The sequence below is a fragment of the Anomaloglossus baeobatrachus genome, chromosome 3 (genome assembly GCF_048569485.1).
Source record: "Anomaloglossus baeobatrachus isolate aAnoBae1 chromosome 3, aAnoBae1.hap1, whole genome shotgun sequence".
NCBI classification, from domain to species: domain Eukaryota; kingdom Metazoa; phylum Chordata; class Amphibia; order Anura; family Aromobatidae; genus Anomaloglossus; species Anomaloglossus baeobatrachus.
The window spans coordinates 231,130,769-231,152,224 of NC_134355.1; the positions used below are offsets into that span (position 1 = coordinate 231,130,769).

General features: G+C 48.3%; 2 protein-coding genes across 4 annotated transcripts in view; one reads left to right on the forward strand and one right to left on the reverse strand.

The window, feature by feature from the left end:
• The window catches only part of LOC142296317 (uncharacterized), a 231,115-nt gene extending 210,756 nt beyond the window's left edge, over positions 1-20,359 (reverse strand). Inside the window, exon 1 of one of the 2 annotated variants that reach the window (XM_075339757.1) lies at positions 19,931-20,359. Coding sequence is in view for 1 of the 2 variants with exons in the window: in XM_075339756.1 (XP_075195871.1) it covers positions 3,464-3,484 (21 nt within the window). In the remaining variant the exon portion in view is untranslated. Of the gene's footprint in view, positions 1-3,463; positions 3,644-19,930 lie in introns of those variants that run through there. The other variant, XM_075339756.1, reaches the window with a different exon arrangement.
• Positions 20,009-21,456, forward strand: part of NUP133 (nucleoporin 133) — a 584,654-nt gene continuing 583,206 nt past the window's right edge. For both annotated transcript variants that reach the window (XM_075339754.1, XM_075339755.1), the window contains exon 1: positions 20,009-20,434. In XM_075339754.1, coding sequence (XP_075195869.1) covers positions 20,277-20,434 — 158 coding nt within the window. In that variant the 5' untranslated portion in view covers positions 20,009-20,276. The remainder of the gene's footprint in view (positions 20,435-21,456) is intronic.

A 21,456-nucleotide genomic window follows, 5' to 3' on the forward strand; every position in this document is an offset into this window, starting at 1 on the left:
TACCATTTGATATAGGGAGACCTAAATGGGCATGTTACCCATGCGGAACGTGTTTGGCATGTCGCAATATTGAGAGGGCTAGGTCTTTTATGTCGGCGGATGGTGGGAGAGAATTCGAGATCAGACACTCTCATGCAGCACTGAATACGTGATATATTTTGCCAGATATGGCTGTGGATTAATTTATGTAGGATTGACATCAAGACAGTTTCGTATTCGGGTGCATGAGCATATAAGAGAAATCTTGGCGGCGAGAGAGGCGATTGATCTCGAGTCCCTGAAAACCATCCCCCGACATTTTAAACTTCATCATAATTGTGACCCGTCTTTGAAAGTGAGAGGTATTGATAAACTCCATTTGGGGGCACGAGGTGGTAATCATAAACAGGCCCTCGCAAGGTTGGAATGCCAGTGGATCTTGACATTGGCCACGATGTCACCACATGGCCTAAATGAGAAACTCTCTCTCATCTTTCCTCTAGTCTGGTCATATAGTAATTTAAATATGAGATTGTACTCTGCTTCCCTGCATCAGATTTTAATGGTGTCTTTTTTTGTTTATTTGTTTTTTAATTGTATTAGCACGAATAAATCTTTTTGCTCTATGGACCGGAGGGATGATTCATCTGGACTCTGGGATTGGGCCATTTGGACACAGATGCCACTTCATATATTATCAATAAAACTATTGGAAGGTGGATGGAGTGAGATATTCAATTCCGTTGGATCATGGAGCTGATTCTCTCGGCAATATATATCTGCATGTATCAATATATTGCATGGATCATTTGACTTTGTATGAGGTGGTTGGAGGAATGATGCTGCAACTATAGGTATATACGGGGGTATGTGTAGGTTTATGTGTATGTGTGTGCAGATACAATTATACATCGGACTGGGGTGGTGTGTTTCCTGAGGCTTGATTATAAAGGGAATCCCCCCTGTTGCCCATGTATGTCTGAACGCATATATATATGTACACGTGTAGATGTATGACATATACTGCTTGTTTTCCATCTACCTGGGACTGTGCTGTTTATTTGGTTGATCTATGCCATTTGCTAAAATTGGGGATATAATGATTGTTGACACATTTTGCTCCATGCAGCATGAAATTCTGGGAATGATTTAATGCATGTTGTAAGTGACATATGAACTCCATCCATCGTGAGAGATTATTTTGAAATGTCACACCCATTTGCATTCTTACTTTGATATACTGTGGTTTTAAATACACTAGATATCTATGTATAATCATTCTAAGACTGATGTGGGGTGGTGAACTGTTTAGTGTCTGCCCATACATTTGCCCATGTCTAAAATGGCCATATCCTGGGCGCGCATGCGCGTCGGTTTCCCACCTCTAGCATCCTTGACCGACGGCTTCCATAACGGGATGGGGCGGGTTCAGTGTGACGACACTGTATACCCGCGTCATTTCCGGGAATCGCCCGAGGACGCCGGTGCGGCCGTATCAGGACACATGGCGGCCATGCATCGTTACTATAAAAAGAGCCTCCCATCAAGACACCATGCAACGGCCCCCCGAGAAAGACTACAAAACGCGTTGGGGCGCGTCTGTCCATCTGCAGTGTCTCAGAATATGGGTAAGCTTTGTTAACCCCTTAACATGTCATGCCTGTGTAGCGCTACCTAATGAGTTTATGGCACTTTGATATTTATAGTTTTGTCACTTGACTGTTTACGTGCTATAGCCCTTAAACTTAATGGGAGTGGATACACTTTACAATTATTATATGGCTATTGTTTGATAACCTTGAACAATTTTATTGACTCTATATAGCTGCCCATTGTTTGATTCACTGTGCACCTGTTCTTGTATCTAGTCAATTTTATGGCTTTCTTATTCCCTCTTGTAACTTTTATATGGCAAACTCTTAATAAAGATTTTGTACTTTATTTCACCAAGAGGATGTTTTTGGACTACTTTATTCATACTATATGGGTTGTTAATTTACTCTTTTCTCCAGTTTCTATATTCAATGTTTTGGGAGTGACCCACACTTATTAAAATAAATATGATGGTGAATATGTGCTCCCTATCTTGGTTTTCATATACTTAAAAGTAGGTATAAGGTGAGACCATGATACTCGATCAAAGGCTTGGCCCTAGCCTGATGACTGTGTGATGGCAGACAGTGCTGTCCTAATATTAAAGGTAATAGACCGGCCATGAACAAAACCTGTTTGAGATGGAGTAAGAATATCAGGAAGCATGGACTGCAGCCAATTAGTCATTTTAGTAAGCAGTTTAAAATTGAGGAGAGAGATTGGGCGATATGAGGCAGGGAAAAGTGGGTCTTTGCCTGGCTTCAACAACAAGGACACACAAGTCTCATTAAAATCGGGCAGAAAGAGCCAGAATTAAGAATATGATTGAAAAGGGAAGTGAGGTGAGGTGTAAGTAAGGGTTGTAGTAGTTTATAAAATGCAACCGAAAATGCATCTGGGCCAGGTGACTTCGCAATCTAGAAGACTTAATGATCGATCCCACCTCCTCAGGAGACATCGGCTGGTCAAAAGTCTCTCGTTAGAAAGCAGTAAAGGCCCCGTCACACACGAGATTGCTGCTGAGTCACAGTTTTTGTGACGCAGCAACGATGTCGCCAGCGATCTCGTTATGTGTGACGCCTAACAGCGATCAGGCCCCTGCTGTGAGATCGCTAGTCGTTGCTAAATGGTCAGGACCATTTTCTTAAAAGAAGATGTCCTGCTGGGCAGGACGCATCGCTGTGTTTGACACTTACCAACGACCTCCTAACATGGTCCTAACGCCCGCCGAGATCGTTATATAGGTTGCTGATCATTACTGCGTCGTTGGTAAGGTCTGTGTGACATCTCACCAGCGACCTCCCAGAGACTTACTAGCGATCCTTATCAGGTTGTATCGTTGTCGGGATCGCTGGTAAGTCGTTGTGCCTTATGCCTTGGCTGGTCGATCTTATGCAGAATTGATAGCCGTCCTCCTGAAAATCCAGGGAGGGGCCATAAAGATCTGTATAAAAATCGTGGAAAACCGTGCAGATTTGGGTTGGGTCACGAGAAATAGAACCATCGGGCATTGTAATATTAGGGACTTTATTAGCCGTCCAAAATGGCGTTGTTAAGGAAGCCAGAAACCGACCTGGTCTATTACCCAAGCGAAAATATCGGTTCTGTTGATGGGCCAGTTGATTGTGTGCCTATTCGTGTAATAGTGCATTCAAATACTGCTTAGCTGTAAGGTAGGTCTCTCTAGAAGTGGGAGTTTTGCATATTTTGAAGTCCTTATATGATTGAGTGAGCCGGTCCAAGAGAGGTCGCAGGGAGGATAACCGTTTCTTTTTCTTCAGGGAAACATAAGAGATAATGTGTCCCTTGAGCACTGTCTTGGCAGTGACCCAAAATAGGTTAAAGGGGTGGTCCACCCATTTTTTTTTTCCCCCCAATGATTTTCACTTACCAATGTATGCATCTTCTCCATTGTCTTCTGTTTCCATTTCTGGCACTGAGCGGCGCTATCCTGCACGCTCAGTGCCTGTCACATGACCCCCTGGAGCTGTGGCCGCCGGCATCCTCTGACGTCCCGGCATTTCCGGGCTCTCAAACAAGACGGGTACGTCAGAGGAGGCTGGCACCACTCACACTGAGTGACAGGGCTGTGGGCGGTGACTACCGCACGTCACAGCTCAGCATCGAGGGGAGGAGCCGGAGGACGTCACTGTGGAGCCGGCGTCCTGCAGTGTGCAGTACAGGGGGGGAGGGTTCTTAAGCTGAATCCCCCCCTGCACGTAAGTATGTGTTCACACTGTCCACCCGCCCGCTCTGCTGCGATGTCAGGAGAGCGGCTGGTGTCGGGCAGTGTGATCGTCTGCTCCTCCCAGCAGCACAGCAGGACGCAGCAAGACACTGACAGGCATGTCACCGCTGTGCTCTGCCATCTGTCTTGCTGCATGGGAGCAACTGTCTGCACTCTGTCACCTGCACCACAAGTCACAGAGTGGAGACAGTTGGTGACAGAGCACCTCTGACCCTGACCCCCCCACCCCCCCCCCCGTTCTTTCCCCACTCTCTTCGGATGTCTGTGTGATTTCTGTGTGATTTGAAGAGGCAGGGAGGAGGCTTTGTGTGGAGATCTGAGGGGGGTGTGTTAGATAAGCTATAGACACCTCCCTAGAGCCACAAAGAATTCTGGAACTTGTAGGAACTGAGCACAGGAAGTCAGAGGAGAGATTAACCCCATCAGAGCTGGAGCCAGCAATGAGCATGTGCTGTTAGTGCACAATAAAACCTAATTTTGCTGAAAAAACATAATAGATGTGTTGAGGGGCACATATTAGCAAGATTTATCAGAAAAAAAAAAATCAGTTTTGGTAACTGGACAACTTCTTTAATATCAACCAGATGTTCTAGGTTTTCCTCCATGAAGGTCTCTCACCAACAGGTTAGGTAGCGCTTGAAATCATTAGAGGTGTAAAGATAAGAAGGAAAGTGCCAATGAAAAGATACGGTTTTACTAGTAGGAAGTTCCAAAGTTAGCAGAACTGGTAAGTGATCTGAGATGACAAAAGGGAGAATGTCATCCGCATTCAGAGAAGAAAGAAGAGGGGCAGAAGTTAACCAATAATCAATCTGAGTATGAACGGTATGCACTCGAGTAGAAGGTGTACTCTCTCTCCGTGGGGTGACAGCATCAAGCATCAACTAGGTCGAGTCTATCCAACAGGTTAGGAATCTCTCCAGTGGAGGGTTGAGATGCAGGCATAGGTGTGGATCTATCAAGAAATGAGTCATAAAGAGCATTCAAGTCTCCACCGAGCAGTAGGTGAGTGGATTGCCAACCATGAACCACTTCCAGAAGTTTGGAGAAGAAGGAAGACTTCGTAGTATTAGGAGCATAAACATTAATGAGGCAATATTCCCGCTGTTCAATAACAGCCCTTACAAGTAGGTACCGTCCCGCCCGATCTCTCACCACTTCCTGTATATAGTCTTCTAGGGCCTTAAGAAATAAAATGGCAACCACACGCTTTTTCCGTACAAAGGAAGGCTCGATACATTCTAAGTAATGTCTATTACGGAGTGCTGGATGGCCTCTATAAAGCCAATGAGTTTCCTGCAGAAATGCAATATAAGGCCCTGTGCGCACTAGAAAAAGGATTTTTCTCAAGAAATTTCGAGAGTCTGAAAGATTAGTGCACTTGCAGTCAAAAAACGCACCGAAAAACGCATGCGTTTTTTTTTACCATTATCTATGGCAAAAAAAGCAGGTACCTGCAGAAAAGTATTGACATGCTCATATTTTTCTCAAGAAATTCTGCAGAAAGAATGTTCTTGAGAAAAAAAACGCAGTGTGTGCACAGCTATTTTTTTCCCCATAGGTTTTGCTGGGGAATGTCTGCAGAAAGGTTACAACCATTTTCTCAAGAAATTACTGCAGCAAAAAAGCAAAAAAACGCGGGTAAAAACGCAGTGTGCGCACAGGGCCTAAGGGCAAAGCGAGTAATATGGTCTATCACTTCCCTACGCTTTACCGGAGAGTTAAGGCCAACAACATTCCAAGATAATAGTTTAAGGGAGTCTACATTAACGTGAGAAACTACATTGTGTGATAACCATATTAACCTATTCTGCATTGAGGCCAATGAGCAGAAATGGGAAAACCAAACCATAAGAGTGAGGGCCTGTCCCAGCGAGCAGACCCCACCACCCTAACCAAAGAAAAGAACCAAGTGTGCTTTGTGTCCAAGTAAGAGGAACCCACCCCGAATCCTTTAAAGAACAAAAAAAAAACCCAGCATATAAACATGGATGAACATCAAAACATGATGTCCCGACCAGTAGTACACCCTATAAAAAGAAATTTCACAGGAAAATAATAAAGAAATGCATAACTACTACCTGTCATGAGGTCCTTCCCCAGTATCACACAATCAACAGAGCGAGAAATGACTGAACAATCCAAAGAACATTTATTCCAAGCAAAATCAGATGGTCCATAAAATAATCCACCACACAGAGGGTAAAATAGTCTAGTAATGAGATAAATATCACGGGGATCATTCAAAATCCTCCAGCAATCCTTTTCCAGGGAAATCGGGGTTTCTCAACGACTCTCTGGGGTACTGCCTGTAGCCGCAGCTTCTCCCCCAGAGGATGGATCTTCCTGCCTCTCTCTTAAAGTTCTCAGACAGGCTGAATAATCTCCCAGGTAAGCAGAGAGATTGGTGGATCCCAGCCCCCCCTCCCCAGACTTAGGAACAAAAGCCCGGCAGGGGGTGATTAACCTAACTTAACAGTACAATATATACAGAATGGACAGAGCACCACGCCTAAAATACGAACCTACCCAATATTATACACAACAACTATTTTCCACCATCACAGTAACCAATAAAGGATATAAAATAGTGTCATCGAAATGAGACCATACTAGAAATGAAGTCAAGCTCCAGGAGGCACACAAATGTATGGATATGCGCCATGGTCAAGTAACAGGAGAAGATGCCCGGGAGGAGCACTCCATAACTTCTAAGGCCTTATTGTGGTCATCAAGGAACACTGGTTTTCTATGGAGCACTACCCGTAGATGAGCAGGATATAAAAGGGCAAAACTGATATCCTTGTCATGTAGCAGCTTGCAGACAGATGAAAAGGCACGCCTTTTGGTTGCCAATGAAGGGGAGAAGTCCTGTCACAGAAGAGAATGACCCTCGTACTGCAGTGAGGAAAAGGCACTGAACGCCCAGAGCAACTGCACTTTGTCCTGGTAATTCAGCAGTTTAAAGATGACAGGACGTGGGCGAGCCGCAACGTTCAGGCCCCACTCTATGAGCTCTCTCCACTACCATGGAACCAGGAAGATCAGGTAAGTTAAGCGCTTGCGGGAGCCATGCAAAAGTAAGATGATGAAGGTCCTACACTGACTCAGGGACGTCAATGAGCCGAAGATTGTTACGACTACTTCGATTTTTCCAAGTCATCAATTTTCTCAAGAAGCTGCCCCAACTTTTGAGAATAATCTTCCAATTGAGCGGGATAAAGGCCGCTTTACACGCTGCGACATCGCTAGCATTGCCGCTAGTGATCGCCACCGGCCCCCGTCGTGCGTGCGTCACGGTCAAATCGCTGCCCGTGGCGAACAATATCGCTAGTACGCGTCCCACGCACATACCTTCCTAACGACGTCGCTGTGGCCACCGAACAAACTCTTTTTTAAGGTGGAGGTTCGTGCGGCGTCACAGCAACGTTACACAGCGGCCCACCAATAGAAGCGGAGGGGCGGAGAGCAGCCGCATTAACGTCACTCCCACCTCGCTGCCGGAGGACGCAGGAACGCTGTTGTTCGTTGTTCCCGGGGTGTCACATGTGGCGATGTGTGCTGCCTCAGGAACGACGAACAACCTGCGTCCTAAAAGATCGACGATTTTTTGAAAATGAACGATGCGTCAACAATCAACGATTTTTCCTTTTTCGGATCGTTAGCGGTCGCTCGTAGGTGTCACACGCAACGGCGTCGCTAATGACGCCGGATGTGCGTCACGAATTACGTGACCCCAGTGATATCTCGTTAGCGATGTTGTTGCGTGTAACGGGGCCTTTAGACTGCAGGGTGTCCTCCAAGTCAGAGATCAGCCGCTGAAATTTTGTTGGTGTGGTCAGTCAGGAAGATTGAAATGTCTGGAGTCTAGTAACAATCGCCGGCATGAGCATCGCCATAATAGATGTAGCAATGGACTGCAGAGATTCCTCCGACATGATGACAGAGTCTGTTACTTCGGGAGGGGATCCTGAGCCCTAGTTTTAATAGATTTGGAGCTGCCAGGGTTCACGTATTTATCCATAAGGGAATAGAAAGAAAGGCTACCTTGAAAGTATAGAGTCACCAGGTATGTACGTAGAAGAGGAGGGGGGGTCTCCACGGCCGGAACTCAATGAGGAAGGCTTACATAGCCAGGACAGAGTACTGAGGCATCAGGAATGGTCAGGGGAAACTTGATCCAGGATATACCATAAGAGCCAGAGTTGACAGTAGAGATGAAATCCAGGCAACAGATTTCCTGCTTCTGACTGGCAGCCAGAGCCCCACATAGGGTGCTGTAAGCCCCACTCCCTCATGCACATCTCCACATTTCATCTAGAAAGCTTCAGTCCCAGCATGCAGGATAAGCACTGGGAAGCTTCCTATCTACAGTGTGTTGACCCATATTCTGTCCATCGCCATTAACTTGAGAACGGCGGCAGCTATAGGCATAGATGTGGTGTCTAGGTATAGCAAAGTAGCCATGCGCTACGCAATGAAACAACCTATAGTGCCACCTGGTGGAAAACAACGGAATTAGCATTTTTAACTTGAAACCGGAATGAGATAGAGAAAAAAAAAGTGATTTAAAAAATTGTAGGGCATCATCGATTCAATACGAATCGACACCTTGCATACAGAAATGCTGATATGAAACCCATGACACCCCCCACCCCCCCCAAAAACATTGAATGCTGGTCACGCAAATGGCGCTCATTTAACTTTGATGCTCAAAGTGGCCACCATCAGCTGCAATGCTCATCTGGACAGCACACTGTATCTTGCTGCACGTTGTGTAATATGGTAGGTGACACGTTTGCACAAGCATCTGTGATACGTCGTCGTAGATCCTGCAATGTTGGTGGAGGGGTCGCATACACCTGCTGTTTGATGTGACCTCACAGAAAGAAGTCCAATGGAGTCAGGTCAGGTGAGCGTGGAGGACACTCAACGCAGCCACCATACCCAATGACTTGTAGGAAGGTCTCCATGAGGTATCGCTTCACGTCCGCAGCCTTGTGAGTTTTACACGTTCTAATCATAGCATTTCTGTATGCAAGGTGTCGATTCGTATTGAATTGATGATGCCCTACAACTTTGTAATTCACTTTTTTTCTCTATCTTGTTCCATTTTCAAGATAAAAATGCTAATTCCGTTGTTTTCCACCAGGTGGTGCTATAGGTGGTTTCATTGCGTAGCGCATGGCTACTTTGCTATACCTAGACACCACATCTATGCCTATAGCTGCCGCCGTTCTCAAGTTAATGGTGATGGACAGAATATGGGTCAACACACTGTAGATAGGAAGCTTCCCAGTGCTTATCCTGCATGCTGGGACTGAAGCTTTCTAGATGAAATGTGGAGATGTGCATGAGGGAGTGGGGCTTACAGCACCCTATGTGGGGCTCTGGCTGCCAGTCAGAAGCAGGAGCCGCAGTCAGCAAGACAGTCACCTCCGTAGTGCGCACCCCCCAGCTTCCTGGTGTGCAAAGAGCAGAGGTACCTCAGGATGAAAGCATCCAGCTCTCACCTCCCCCCTCCCTGGAATACATCTCCCGACCTAGTCTGAGTCAGGCACAAGTCTCTGATTGTGGCTGCCACTCGGGACACAAGCACAGGTACGTGCTTACCAGTCTCCTCTGGGAGGCCTCCAATCCTAGAGTTAAGGATGGCGGCTGTGGGTTCCCACAGCTGGTGCCTCCCCATTGTCAATGTCACCCTGGGTAGCAAGCACCGTGGGTGATGTGGAGGCGATGTGTGGTGGTCCTGCCAGGTGTATATGGCAGTGATCTCTGGGGCACGGCCAGGGGGCTTGATCTGGTCTGCCAACGCTGCAGGCCTCAGCTAGGCCGGATAATTAAGGTCAGACCCAGCTCAGATTCTGGGGAAGATGGTCTCCTCCCCTGGTAGCACTGACAATCCGTGGGTGTTAGGGTATGTCCACACGCTGCGTTCTTGATTTGACAAAAAAAAATGCACCGTCTGGCAGACTTTGACAACTGTAAACACTACGTTTGACAAAAACAATGCATCCAAAATGCATGCGTTTTGGATGCATTTTTGACAGTGTGGTCCCAGGCGATTCAGCTCTGCTACATCCCTGTTCAGTAAGAGCAGCACCGTAGAGTATGACTGCCCGTCTGCTGACAGCGACAAAGCTGCGCGATGAGAATTAACTCGCGCCGCTCTGTCTCTGTGTGCTGTCATGAACTTGGATGAACCTCTGAGGTCAGTGCCAGGACACAGGCAGTGGTCCACAGCAGCGACGTCAGAGCTTCACCTGAGTTCACCGTCATCGTGTGGCTCTGTCTTTGTGTCACTTCCTGATTTGTAGTCACAAGTGACTCACCTGTGCCATAAATCACCTGAGTGCGGGCACTGCTGATTGCGTGGCTCACTTCAGTCACTCGGGCAACTTGCTCTCACCGGTGGAGGACTTCACCTGTGGCCATGGGTAACCTGAGTGACATAACCACTGATCGCATGACTTACTTCAGTTGCTGCGTGGAGCTCACAGGGAGCGGTCGTGCTCTATGGCCGCTCGCTGTCAGCTTCCGATGTAGCAGAGCTGAAAGTATCGTGGGACCTCGTGTGGACGTCGGACCTGGAGGGGTGTTTGATGGCTTAATAAAGTGGTGAAAGAGGGTGTTTTTTTTGTCTTTTGTTCCAAATAAAGGATTGTTTGGGCGTATGTGTTTATTTACTTTCACTTACAGGTTAATCATGGGTGGTGTCTCAGACGCCTGCCATGATGAACCTAGGACTTGGTGGCAGCTATGGGCTGCCATTAACTCCTTATTGCCCCGATTGCCACCGCACCAGGGTAATCAGGATGAGCCGGGTAAGGTCCCGGCACTGTCGCATCTAATGGAAGCGGCAATGCCGGGCAGCTGCTGGCTGATATTTTTAGGCTGGGGGGGCAGCCTAAAAACGATAGGCCTCCCCAGTCTGAGAATACCAGATGTGTGGCTTTATCTTGGCTGGGTATCAATTGGGGTGGAGCGCAGGTCATTTTTTTTTAATTATTTATTTTACTGCACGATATAGACTCGCCCACCGGCGGCTGTGATTGGTTCAAGTCTGACAGCTGTCACTCAGCGTGGGGGCACGTCTGACTGCAACCAATCATAAGCGCCAGTGGGCAGGGGAAGCAGTGAACATGAGATGGCCTAATGAGCGGCCGGCACTTTCAGAAGGAGGAGAAGCCGTGGGAGCAATGTGACAGCCATGCAGCGCTGCGTCGGTGATCGGTGAGTATGACTGAGGGAGAGAGGGGGTGGGAGACCGACTTACCGAGAGAGAGACCGACACCGACAGAGAGGCCAAGACAGAGAGAGACCCAAGAGAGACCGAAAGACCTGCATTTTTGTTGACAAGAACGCATCCAAAATGCAACCAAAATGCAGTGCATACGCACAGTTAAACATTTTGGTTGCGTTTTGACAAACCTCATTCATTTCATTTCAATGGGTGGAAAATGCAACCAATACGCAGTGAAGAAGTGACATGCTGCTTTTTTTTACGCAACGATTTTGACAAATACTTGTCAAACAAAAGCAACGTGTGGATGGAATTTTCTGACTTCTCAGACTTTGCTGGGAAAGCACAACACAGGTATTTTGTCAATGGCACAGTTCAATTTAAAACGCAGCCAAAACGCACACGTGTGCACATGGCCTTAGGGTGTCAGGGGGACCTTCACAGTAGCTGGATGGAATGGAACGTTCTCCCCTGTCGGCGGCCATCTTGGATCCTCCATGGTTTTGCTTTCTGATGCAGCTGTATGCACTCAAATTTTTTTTAAAGAAACAAGAATATATTTAATTGTTACCATACCAAGTATTGTTTTTTGTGTGAAACAGAATGTACCAAAGGAGCAATTTTGGTATTGCATTTCATTTTTTTTTTATGCATAGGATAAAAATTGAGAAAGTTGTATACTTTAGGTCTTTACAGGATATCAAGTATGTCGAGTGTATGTTTTTATAATAAAGCATGTTTTGAGTTTTTCAGTTTGTCATACTTCCCTGAGGGAGCTGTCAAACTCACAGACCATAATGATTAGTAACTTTAGCAGTCAACTGCGCCAATCCCAACCACAAACTCCACTCGCTCTCCCCTACTGAATCCATTCTTGCAGTCAGCGCAGTCCCAGAGAGAAATCACAGATGTCTTTTCACATCCTTAGGGCTCATGCAGATGACCGTAGATTCTCTCATCCAAAAGAACACTGAAGAAACGCCCTGTTGCACTACAAACAGAGATTTCATTTCACATATTGCTCTCTTAAACAACAAACGTGAATATCTCTACAATAGAGCAAAGCAGTGGAACTACTCAGTTGTACAACACAGCTCCTTTAACGGTAGAGTGGCCATGGCTGGGTCCTGCAAAGTCGCCCCCTGTAGGGGGTGCATGTGCAGTACATGGCCACAGCCACTATTACGTAACTGAGTAGTTCCAGCTGGCAGCGGCACTGGAAACAGCTGATCAGCAGGGATGTCGGATGTTGCACCCCCTCCCTTTAGACAATCATGAGGATAGGTCATCAATATTTAAGTCCAGAAAGACCCTTTAAAGTGAACCTGTCAGGTGCAATATGCACCCAGAACCATGAGCAGTTCTAGGTGCATATTGCTAAACCCTGCCTAACTGTCCCTGCATCTTAGTAGCATAGACAAAGATCTTTAGAAAAAAGTATTTCTAAAGATCCTTTATAATATGCTAATGAGTGCAGGGACTAGTCGTAAGGGTGTTAGTTTTCTTGGCTAGGCAGCCCCCTTAGCATGTTAGCACGGACACAAGGGCATGCTACATGCTAATGAATGTGCAGCGTCAAAGACATGGTCGATCTCACCTCTGCTGCAACCGCTGGTTTCCGGGTCAGTGCGCATGATTATAACGTCCCCGGACGTCCGGTCATGCACATTACACCAGTTTGAAGCCGGAACGCATACACCTGATTTCATAGTACGCATGACAGGAAGTCCGGGACTTGCGATAATGCGCACTGAGTCAAAATCCAGCGTCGGGGGCAGTGGCAACAGAGAGCGGTGAGATCGCCCATACCCTTGACGCTGCGCATTCATTAGCATCTTAGCACACCCACAGAGGTGTGCTTAAATGCCAAGGGGGTTTACTAGCCAAGGGAACTAAAGTCCTTGCGACTAGTCGCTGGCTTTTTTAGGATATGACAAAAGATCTTTAGAAATACTTTTTCTAAAGATCTCTTTATCTATGCTACTAGATACAGGGACGGTTTGGCTATGTGCACACGCTGCGCTTTTTGCCGCGTTTTTCAGGTGTGTTTTTGGTCAGAAAAGTGCATGACTTTGCTTCCCCAGCAAAGTCTATGAGTTTTCATTTTTGCTATCTGCACAGTGCTTTTTTTTTAGCTGAGTTATTGAGGTGACAAAAAAAGCGCAACATAAGGCTGCACCTTATACATGAAAATCCTGATGTTTGGTTCCCTTTAACCTTCGTCCGGTTGAGTAGGTACAATTGTAACTATTCCATTTTAAAATTGCAATAATTTTTTTTTTCGAAAAGCCGTAGAGGGCTGAAATTTCGTGGCATCTCAGCAGTTTTGGTCCAGAATATATTGGCCAAATTTCAATAAAATATCTCCACCCCCTTCCGAGATAAGGGGTCGAGAAATTTTGGCAAAATTATGCAGCCTGACGAAGGTTAAGCTAGGGTTCTCATCATGAATAGAGTGGACCCATAACTGTATTGTTTGATCGCTTGTTGCAGCTGAATATTTTGTGTGCCATAATAATAATAAGGGATCTATAACAGTTCTCTCTAGAAAACAAACCACACAACAGCAACAACACATTTTAACACCTGCATGCATGTGGATATTTCCAGTAGATATAAAAGATTGTTGCTTGAAAACTGGCAGATTATCATCAACACATTATTGCAATTTTTAAGTGTTGCCACAGAAACATTCATCTTTGTATTCAGGCTTACGATTGATCGAATTGCTGTATAGATGGGAGGCAAGAGATATGGATCAAGTCCTTTCTACTGCATTTGCTGCTAGGCCCTCCCTTCTCCCCACCTTCTAAAATATTAGCTTATAAGGCCAGGATGACACAGGACATCACCGCTGCCATCTTCACTTTGTAATAGTGAACAAATACAGCTACCTGATGTATGTGCTGAATGTGAATGCAGACATGCACTGTGGTCAGCCCTGTTAGCTCTCCATCACTGCATGCACTAGACCAGCAGAGCTACACCACCAACAATCTCAAAAGAAACAATTTGCAACATTATCTACAGCAATTTCTTCTGATAAATGAAAAACACTACAATGTAAAAACCGCAAATAGGACACAAAGATGTTCTGCAGGAAACAGAAAATGCAAATGATGACATGCCATCCAGGCCTGTTCATGTGTCTCACACAGGAATGATACACAGTGGCTGTTTTTCATGCAGTTACGCTGCGTTCTGCACCGCAGCGTAACTGCATGCGTCCTGCGTCCCCAGCACAATCTATGAAGATTGTGCCTAATCCATGCCCACGTGGTGTATTAGAACGCAGCGCTTCGGCTACTGCCGAAGCGCTGCGTTCTAAGAAGTGACATGTCACTTCTATCATGCGCTTTGCATGCAGCCCCCGCTCTGTCTATGGGAGAGGCTGCATCCAGAGTGTATGAAATCGGCTTTTCATTACGGACTGTTTCTGCAGTGATTTGAAGCGCACGTGTGCTGTTCAAATCGCTGCAGAAATATCTGCAAGGACAGAACGCAACGTGGCCACATAGCCTAAGCATTCGCATGCAGAAAATCCAAAAGCAGAACTTTCTGCCACTAAGGCTATGTGAGCACATTGCAGATTTGGTGCAGAAATTTTCTGCCTCAAATCTGCACCTTCTGGCAGAAAAATGCACACAAAAAATGCGTTTTTCTTAATGAAGGCAATGAGTGGAAGGGCTAAATAATGCAAGAAAACCACACCAAATCTGCAAGGAAAAAAATAAGCATCGTGTGCACAGGACTTCAGAATTCTCACTAACTTTACTGCCATCGCAGGCAAAAGATAGACGTGCAGATTTGTAAGAAAACTGCCTCAAACAAAACGTATCAGTAATGCACTGTGTGCACACAGCCTAAACATTCATTGCATTCATCCAAATGGGACAGTTAGTTCTTATAAGATAAAATGGACGGTGGAAGAAATTTCTGCATCAAAATCTGCTGCTCGCGAATGCTCCAGATCTCTCTACACGTTAGGAGAGGATCTAGTGCAGAAAATAACCTGCTGTGTAGATTTCAGCTCCATAGTATCTTGCTACGGATTTCACTTTGCAAAGAAAGAAATTTACTGCAAATCCCCACTAAAATCCGAGGGGGATCGATCCAGTGTGGGAGACCAGAGGAGAGTCATAGAAGAGCAGATTTCTCTATTCTATAGGTATGTGATGGCTGAAATATGTAAAAGGTATCAGAACTAGAAGATTCTAATTCTGTGTCTCTCACGGAGAGCAATCAATTGGCTGAAATATGAGATGTGTACAATGATCTCTGCACCCCTTAGGCCTTGTGCGCACTAGGCGTTTTTGCCGCGTTTTTAGCGGCGTTTTTTACCGCGTTTTTGTGCTGAAAACGCAGTGACATTGCTTCCCCAGCAATGTCTATGGGTTTTCAGAAGTGCTGTCCGCACACAGCGTTTTTTTTTTAGCTGCGTTTTTGTGGTGACCACAAAAACGCAGCATGTCAATTATTTCTGCGTTTTTCACTGCGTTTTTCACCCATTGAGTTCAATGAGATGTTCAAAACGCAATGAAAAACGCATATAGCCGCGTTTCTATGACTAAAAACGCAGCTATAAACGCAAGGGGTGGGTACTACAGTGACGTGTACAGGAAGAGGATTCCTTCTGTTGGTAAACACAGAAGCATGAATCCTCCCGGTACCGTCACCGCTGCCTCCACCTCCCGTCCGGTGCCATGTCAGCTCCGTGCGGTGCCATGTCTGGGCGGGAGGTGGAGGCAGCGGCGAAAACAAAAGTGAACAGTAGAAAAAAAAAAAATGTCATATATACTCACCTGTCTGCAGGGTCCCGGTGCCATGCCCGCTCCCACCTCCTGTCCCGGTACCGCCGCTCTGGCTGTGTGCAGTCTCCCCGGGGCAGGACCTTGCTTGCAGGAGCTGGCGCTGATCACCTGATGCAGTCACCTGACGCATCAGCTGATCGTAGTCTCGCCGGCTTTTTCGCGCCCGGCCGGCTATCAGCTGATCCTGCCGTCAGGGGACTTCATCAGCTGATTACCGGCAGCTGCTGCAGCGATCGGACAGGATCAGACTCCTGTCCAATCGATCGCTCCAGGAGCTGCCGGTGATCAGCACAGCACATAAGTGAGTATTATTATTTTATTTTTTTTTGCACTGATGCATCTGCTGATTGTATAATCGGCTTTTATACAATCAGCTGATGTGTCATGGAATTCCAGCAAACCGATCAGATGATATTGGATCCTGATTGGACGGCGCGGGACCCTAACCCAGGATTACTGCGGAGGGGGGGGGTTCTTTATTTCAATAAAGATGGAGTCACTAATTGTGTTGTGTTTTATTTCTAATAAAAATATTTTTCTGTGTGTTGTTTTTTTTATTTTATCATTACTAGAAATTCATGGTGGCCATGTCTAATATTGGCGTGACACCATGAATTTCGGGCTTAGGGCTAGCTGATAATATACAGCTAGCCCTAACTCCATTATTACCTAGCTAGCCACCCGGCTCCAGGGCAGCTGGAAGAGTTGGATACAGCGCCAGAAGATGGCGCTTCTATGAAAGCGCCATTTTCTGGGGTGGCTGCGGACTGCAATTCGCAGTGGGGGTGCCCAGAAAGCATGGGCACCCTGCACTGTGGATTCCAATCCCCAGCTGCCTAGTTGTACCCGGCTGGACTCAAAAATTAGGAGAAGCCCACGTCTTTTTTTTTAATTATTTCATGAAATTCATGAAATAATTAAAAAAAAAGGGCTTCTCTATATTTTAGGTTCCCAGCCGGGTACAAATAGGCAGCTGGGGGTTGGGGGCAGCCCGTACCTGCCTGCTGTACCCGGCTAGCATACAAAAATATGGCGAAGCCCATGTCATTTTTTTTTCTTTTTGGGCAAAAAACTGCAGACAGTCCTGGATGGAGGATGCTGAGCTGAGCCTTGTAGTTCTGCAGCTGCTGTCTGCTCTCCTGCATACACTAGTTCTGCAGCTGTCTGCTCTCCTGCATACAATGAACATTTTGAAGAAGGAAATGACATCAGACCTTTTTTTTTTTTTTTTTTTTTTTCATCAACAATCTTTAATGGCATTGTGCACGGATTAAAAACGCAGCAAAAACGCACCAAATCGCACCAAATGGCGGCAAAAACGCATGCGCGTTTTTTTAGCCGCGGGTGCGTTTTTTAGACAAAAACGCACATAAAAACCAGGGCTGTGGAGTCGGTAAGCCAAACCTTCGACTCCGACTCCGACTCCTCAAATTCTCTTGCACCGACTCCGACTCCGGCTCCGACTCCGACTCCGACTCCGGCTCCGACTCCGACTCCGACTCCGACTCCGACTCCGACTCCGACTCCGACTCCGACTCCGACTCCGACTCCGACTCCGACTCCGACTCCGACTCCGACTCCTACATATATTGCTTATAGTTAGGTGAAAAATTTATTGTAGTACATGAATATGTGTATGTGAACATTAGACATTTAATAATTTTTATGATACAATAATCAAGATATTTGGATAGAACATAAAATATATTTATTGGATACAACTTTAGAACACAAAAAACTGTAATAAATTGTAAATATGTAATACACTATGTAATATACAGTAGATTACATATATATCTTGTGTGTGTATATACACTGTGTATATATATATAATATTACATATTTACAATTTATTAGTTTTTTGTGTTCTAAAGTTGTATCCAATAAATATTTTATGTTCTATCCAAATATCTTGATTATTGTATCATAAAAACAATTAAATGTCTGATGTTCACATTATACTACAATAAATTTTTCACTTAAATATAAGCATTATACTAAATGTTATTATTTAGTAAAATATTCAGCACATTCTGCATTGCACTCCTGTCCCCAATTTATTATATATTTTAGGAGTCGGTGCATTTTATACCGACTCCAACTCCGACTCCGACTCCACCAAAATGAGCTCCGACTCCGACTCCACGACTCCGACTCCACAGCCCTGATAAAAACGCAGCGTGAAAAAAACACCTAGTGCGCACATACCCTTACAATATTCCCAGTGACAACTGGAAGTGCGAACCAAACAGTTCCTATGGCCTCTCCACCAGGCGTCCCTCGCCGCTATGGCCTCTCCACCAGGCGTCCCTCGCCGCTATGGCCTCTCCACCAGGCGTCCCTCGCCGCTATGGCCTCTCCACCAGGCGTCCCTCGCCGCTATGGCCTCTCCACCAGGCGTCCCTCTCCGCTATGGCCTCACGCCCAGGGGTCCCTCTCCGCTATGGCCTCACGCCCAGGGGTCCCTCTCCGCTATGGCCTCACGCCCAGGGGTCCCTCTCCGCTATGGCCTCACGCCCAGGGGTCCCTCTCCGCTATGGCCTCACGCCCAGGGGTCCCTCTCCGCTATGGCCTCACGCCCAGGGGTCCCTCTCCGCTATGGCCTCACGCCCAGGGGTCCCTCTCCGCTATGGCCTCACGCCCAGGGGTCCCTCTCCGCTATGGCCTCACGCCCAGGGGTCCCTCTCCGCTATGGCCTCACGCCCAGGGGTCCCTCTCCGCTATGGCCTCACGCCCAGGGGTCCCTCTCCGCTATGGCCTCACGCCCAGGGGTCCCTCTCCGCTATGGCCTCACGCCCAGGGGTCCCTCTCCGCTATGGCCTCACGCCCAGGGGTCCCTCTCCGCTATGGCCTCACGCCCAGGGGTCCCTCTCCGCTATGGCCTCACGCCCAGGGGTCCCTCTCCGCTATGGCCTCACGCCCAGGGGTCCCTCTCCGCTATGGCCTCACGCCCAGGGGTCCCTCTCCGCTATGGCCTCACGCCCAGGGGTCCCTCTCCGCTATGGCCTCACGCCCAGGGGTCCCTCTCCGCTATGGCCTCACGCCCAGGGGTCCCTCTCCGCTATGGCCTCACGCCCAGGGGTCCCTCTCCGCTATGGCCTCACGCCCAGGGGTCCCTCTCCGCTATGGCCTCACGCCCAGGGGTCCCTCTCCGCTATGGCCTCACGCCCAGGGGTCCCTCTCCGCTATGGCCTCACGCCCAGGGGTCCCTCTCCGCTATGGCCTCACGCCCAGGGGTCCCTCTCCGCTATGGCCTCACGCCCAGGGGTCCCTCTCCGTTATGGCCTCACGCCCAGGGGTCCCTCTCCGTTATGGCCTCACGCCCAGGGGTCCCTCTCCGTTATGGCCTCACGCCCGGGGGTCCCTCTCCGTTATGGCCTCACGCCCGGGGGTCCCTCTCCGTTATGGCCTCACGCCCGGGGGTCCCTCTCCGTTATGGCCTCACGCCCAGGGGTCCCTCTCCGTTATGGCCTCACGCCCAGGGGTCCCTCTCCGTTATGGCCTCACGCCCAGAGGTCCCTCTCCGTTATGGCCTCACGCCCAGAGGTCCCTCTCCATTATGGCCTTACGCCCAGAGGTCCCTCTCCATTATGGCCTCACGCCCAGAGGTCCCTCTCCATTATGGCCTTACGCCCAGAGGTCCCTCTCCATTATGGCCTTACACCCAGAGGTCCCTCCACTATGGTGAGGATCTAGTGAGCACACTACCAGTCCCTGGCACTGGACCAGCTAGACAGAAAGGACTTGCAATGAGGAGGACTCTAACAGGTCGGATTTGCTCCCCTTGCTGCGCACTGTGTGGATGGCGCACTGGTCCAGCTCCGTGCCACAAACTTCAAACACACCATTGTGGGGCAGTGAGGCCGGCATGGCTCGGTGTTTATACAACTGTGCCAACATAGCGCACACATATGCCAGCCAAACTTCACCAAGGAAACTTCCCACTAGTGAGAAGCCGCCTCAGTGCCCAGCGCTCGGCCTCGTCCACCTCGGCATTCTCGTGTGTGCATCACCCCCACCTTCAAATCTTTTGCTCCATTTTGTTTTCGCTCATACCTCGTACTGGTGATCCTCTCACAACTAGCCACTCAGCCATGTGACCCCGCCCCCGGCAGTCACGGGTTCTCCGGGTCATGACAGAAGGGGCTGGCTCGGGCGCATCTCTGTGGAGTGGCGCTCAGTGTCCACATAAGCGGTGACATTGTGAGGTGACATAACGCATGGTGGAGTGCGGGTGACGCTGAGCTCGTCTCATGCGCAGGGCAGCCACAGACTGGGGAGCACATGCACGGCCGCCGGGTGCCGCCTTCTTCCCTGTGACGTCATTGGCAGCGGCCGCTAGTGTCATTTCCGCGCGAGATTTCTTCACTGGCGGGAGCGTTGACCCTTCTGCGGCTTCAGCATGTTCCCCTCTCCCCGAGCTCAGGCCGTGGCCGCAGCCCGAAGACCACCGGGAGTCCGAGGTCCTGCTGGAAGGAGAAGCCTTGCGCCCCCCGGCAGCTCTTTACCCTCCGCAGCGTTCTCCCCCTCTGGGCGCAGGGCTCCAATCAGTGGCGTGCGGTGAGTGGCATCACTAGGCTGGCAGGCTGCTGACATTGATCTTGGGTACTTTCACACATCCGGATTTTTGCTCTGCGGCACAATACGGCGTTGTGCATAAAAACCGCAACCGGCTTTTGTAACGCCGATTGCGGTTTTTTTTGCATTGACTTACATTAGTGCCGCATTGTGCCGCAGGGGCTTGCGTTCGGTCCGGTTTTTGCCGCATGCGGCAGATTTAGGCTACTTTCACACATCCGGTTTGAGCCCTGCGGCTCAATCCGGCTGTGAAAACTATGCAACGGATGCGGTGAAAACACCGCATCCTTTGCATCAGTTTTTACATGCGGCCGGTCCGTTTTTTTCCGGTTGCGGCATGCTACTGAGCATGCGCAGTGGAAAATACCGCATGCGGCGACCGGATGCGGTTTTTTCCGCATCGCGCCGCATCCGGCCTCCATAGGGATGCATTGAAAAATGCGCCGCAGCGGCCGGATGCGGCGCGATGCGGTGTTTTTTGCCGGAGCAAAAAACGTTGCAGGGTACGTTCGATCCGGCCGCCGCATCGGCTAAATCTGCCGCATGCGGCAAAAACCGGACCGAACGCAAGCCCCTACGGCACAATGCGGCACTAATGTAAGTCAATGCAAAAAAAACCGCAATCGGCGTTACAAAAGCCGGTTGCGGTTTTTCTGCAGAACGCCGTATTGTGCCGCAGAGCAAAAGTCCGGATGTGTGAAAGTACCCTTAGCCGATGCGGCGGCCGGATCGAACGTACCCTGCAACGTTTTTTGCTCCGGCAAAAAACACCGCATCGCGCCGCATCCGGCCGCTGCGGCGCATTTTTCAATGCATCCCTATGGAGGCCGGATGCGGCGCGATGCGGAAAAAAACGCATACGGTCGCCGCATGCGGTATTTTCCACTGCGCATGCTCAGTAGCATGCCGCAACCGGAAAAAACCGGACCGGCCGCATGTAAAAACGTATGCAAAGGATGCGGTGTTTTCACCGCATCCGTTGCATAGTTTTCACAGCCGGATTG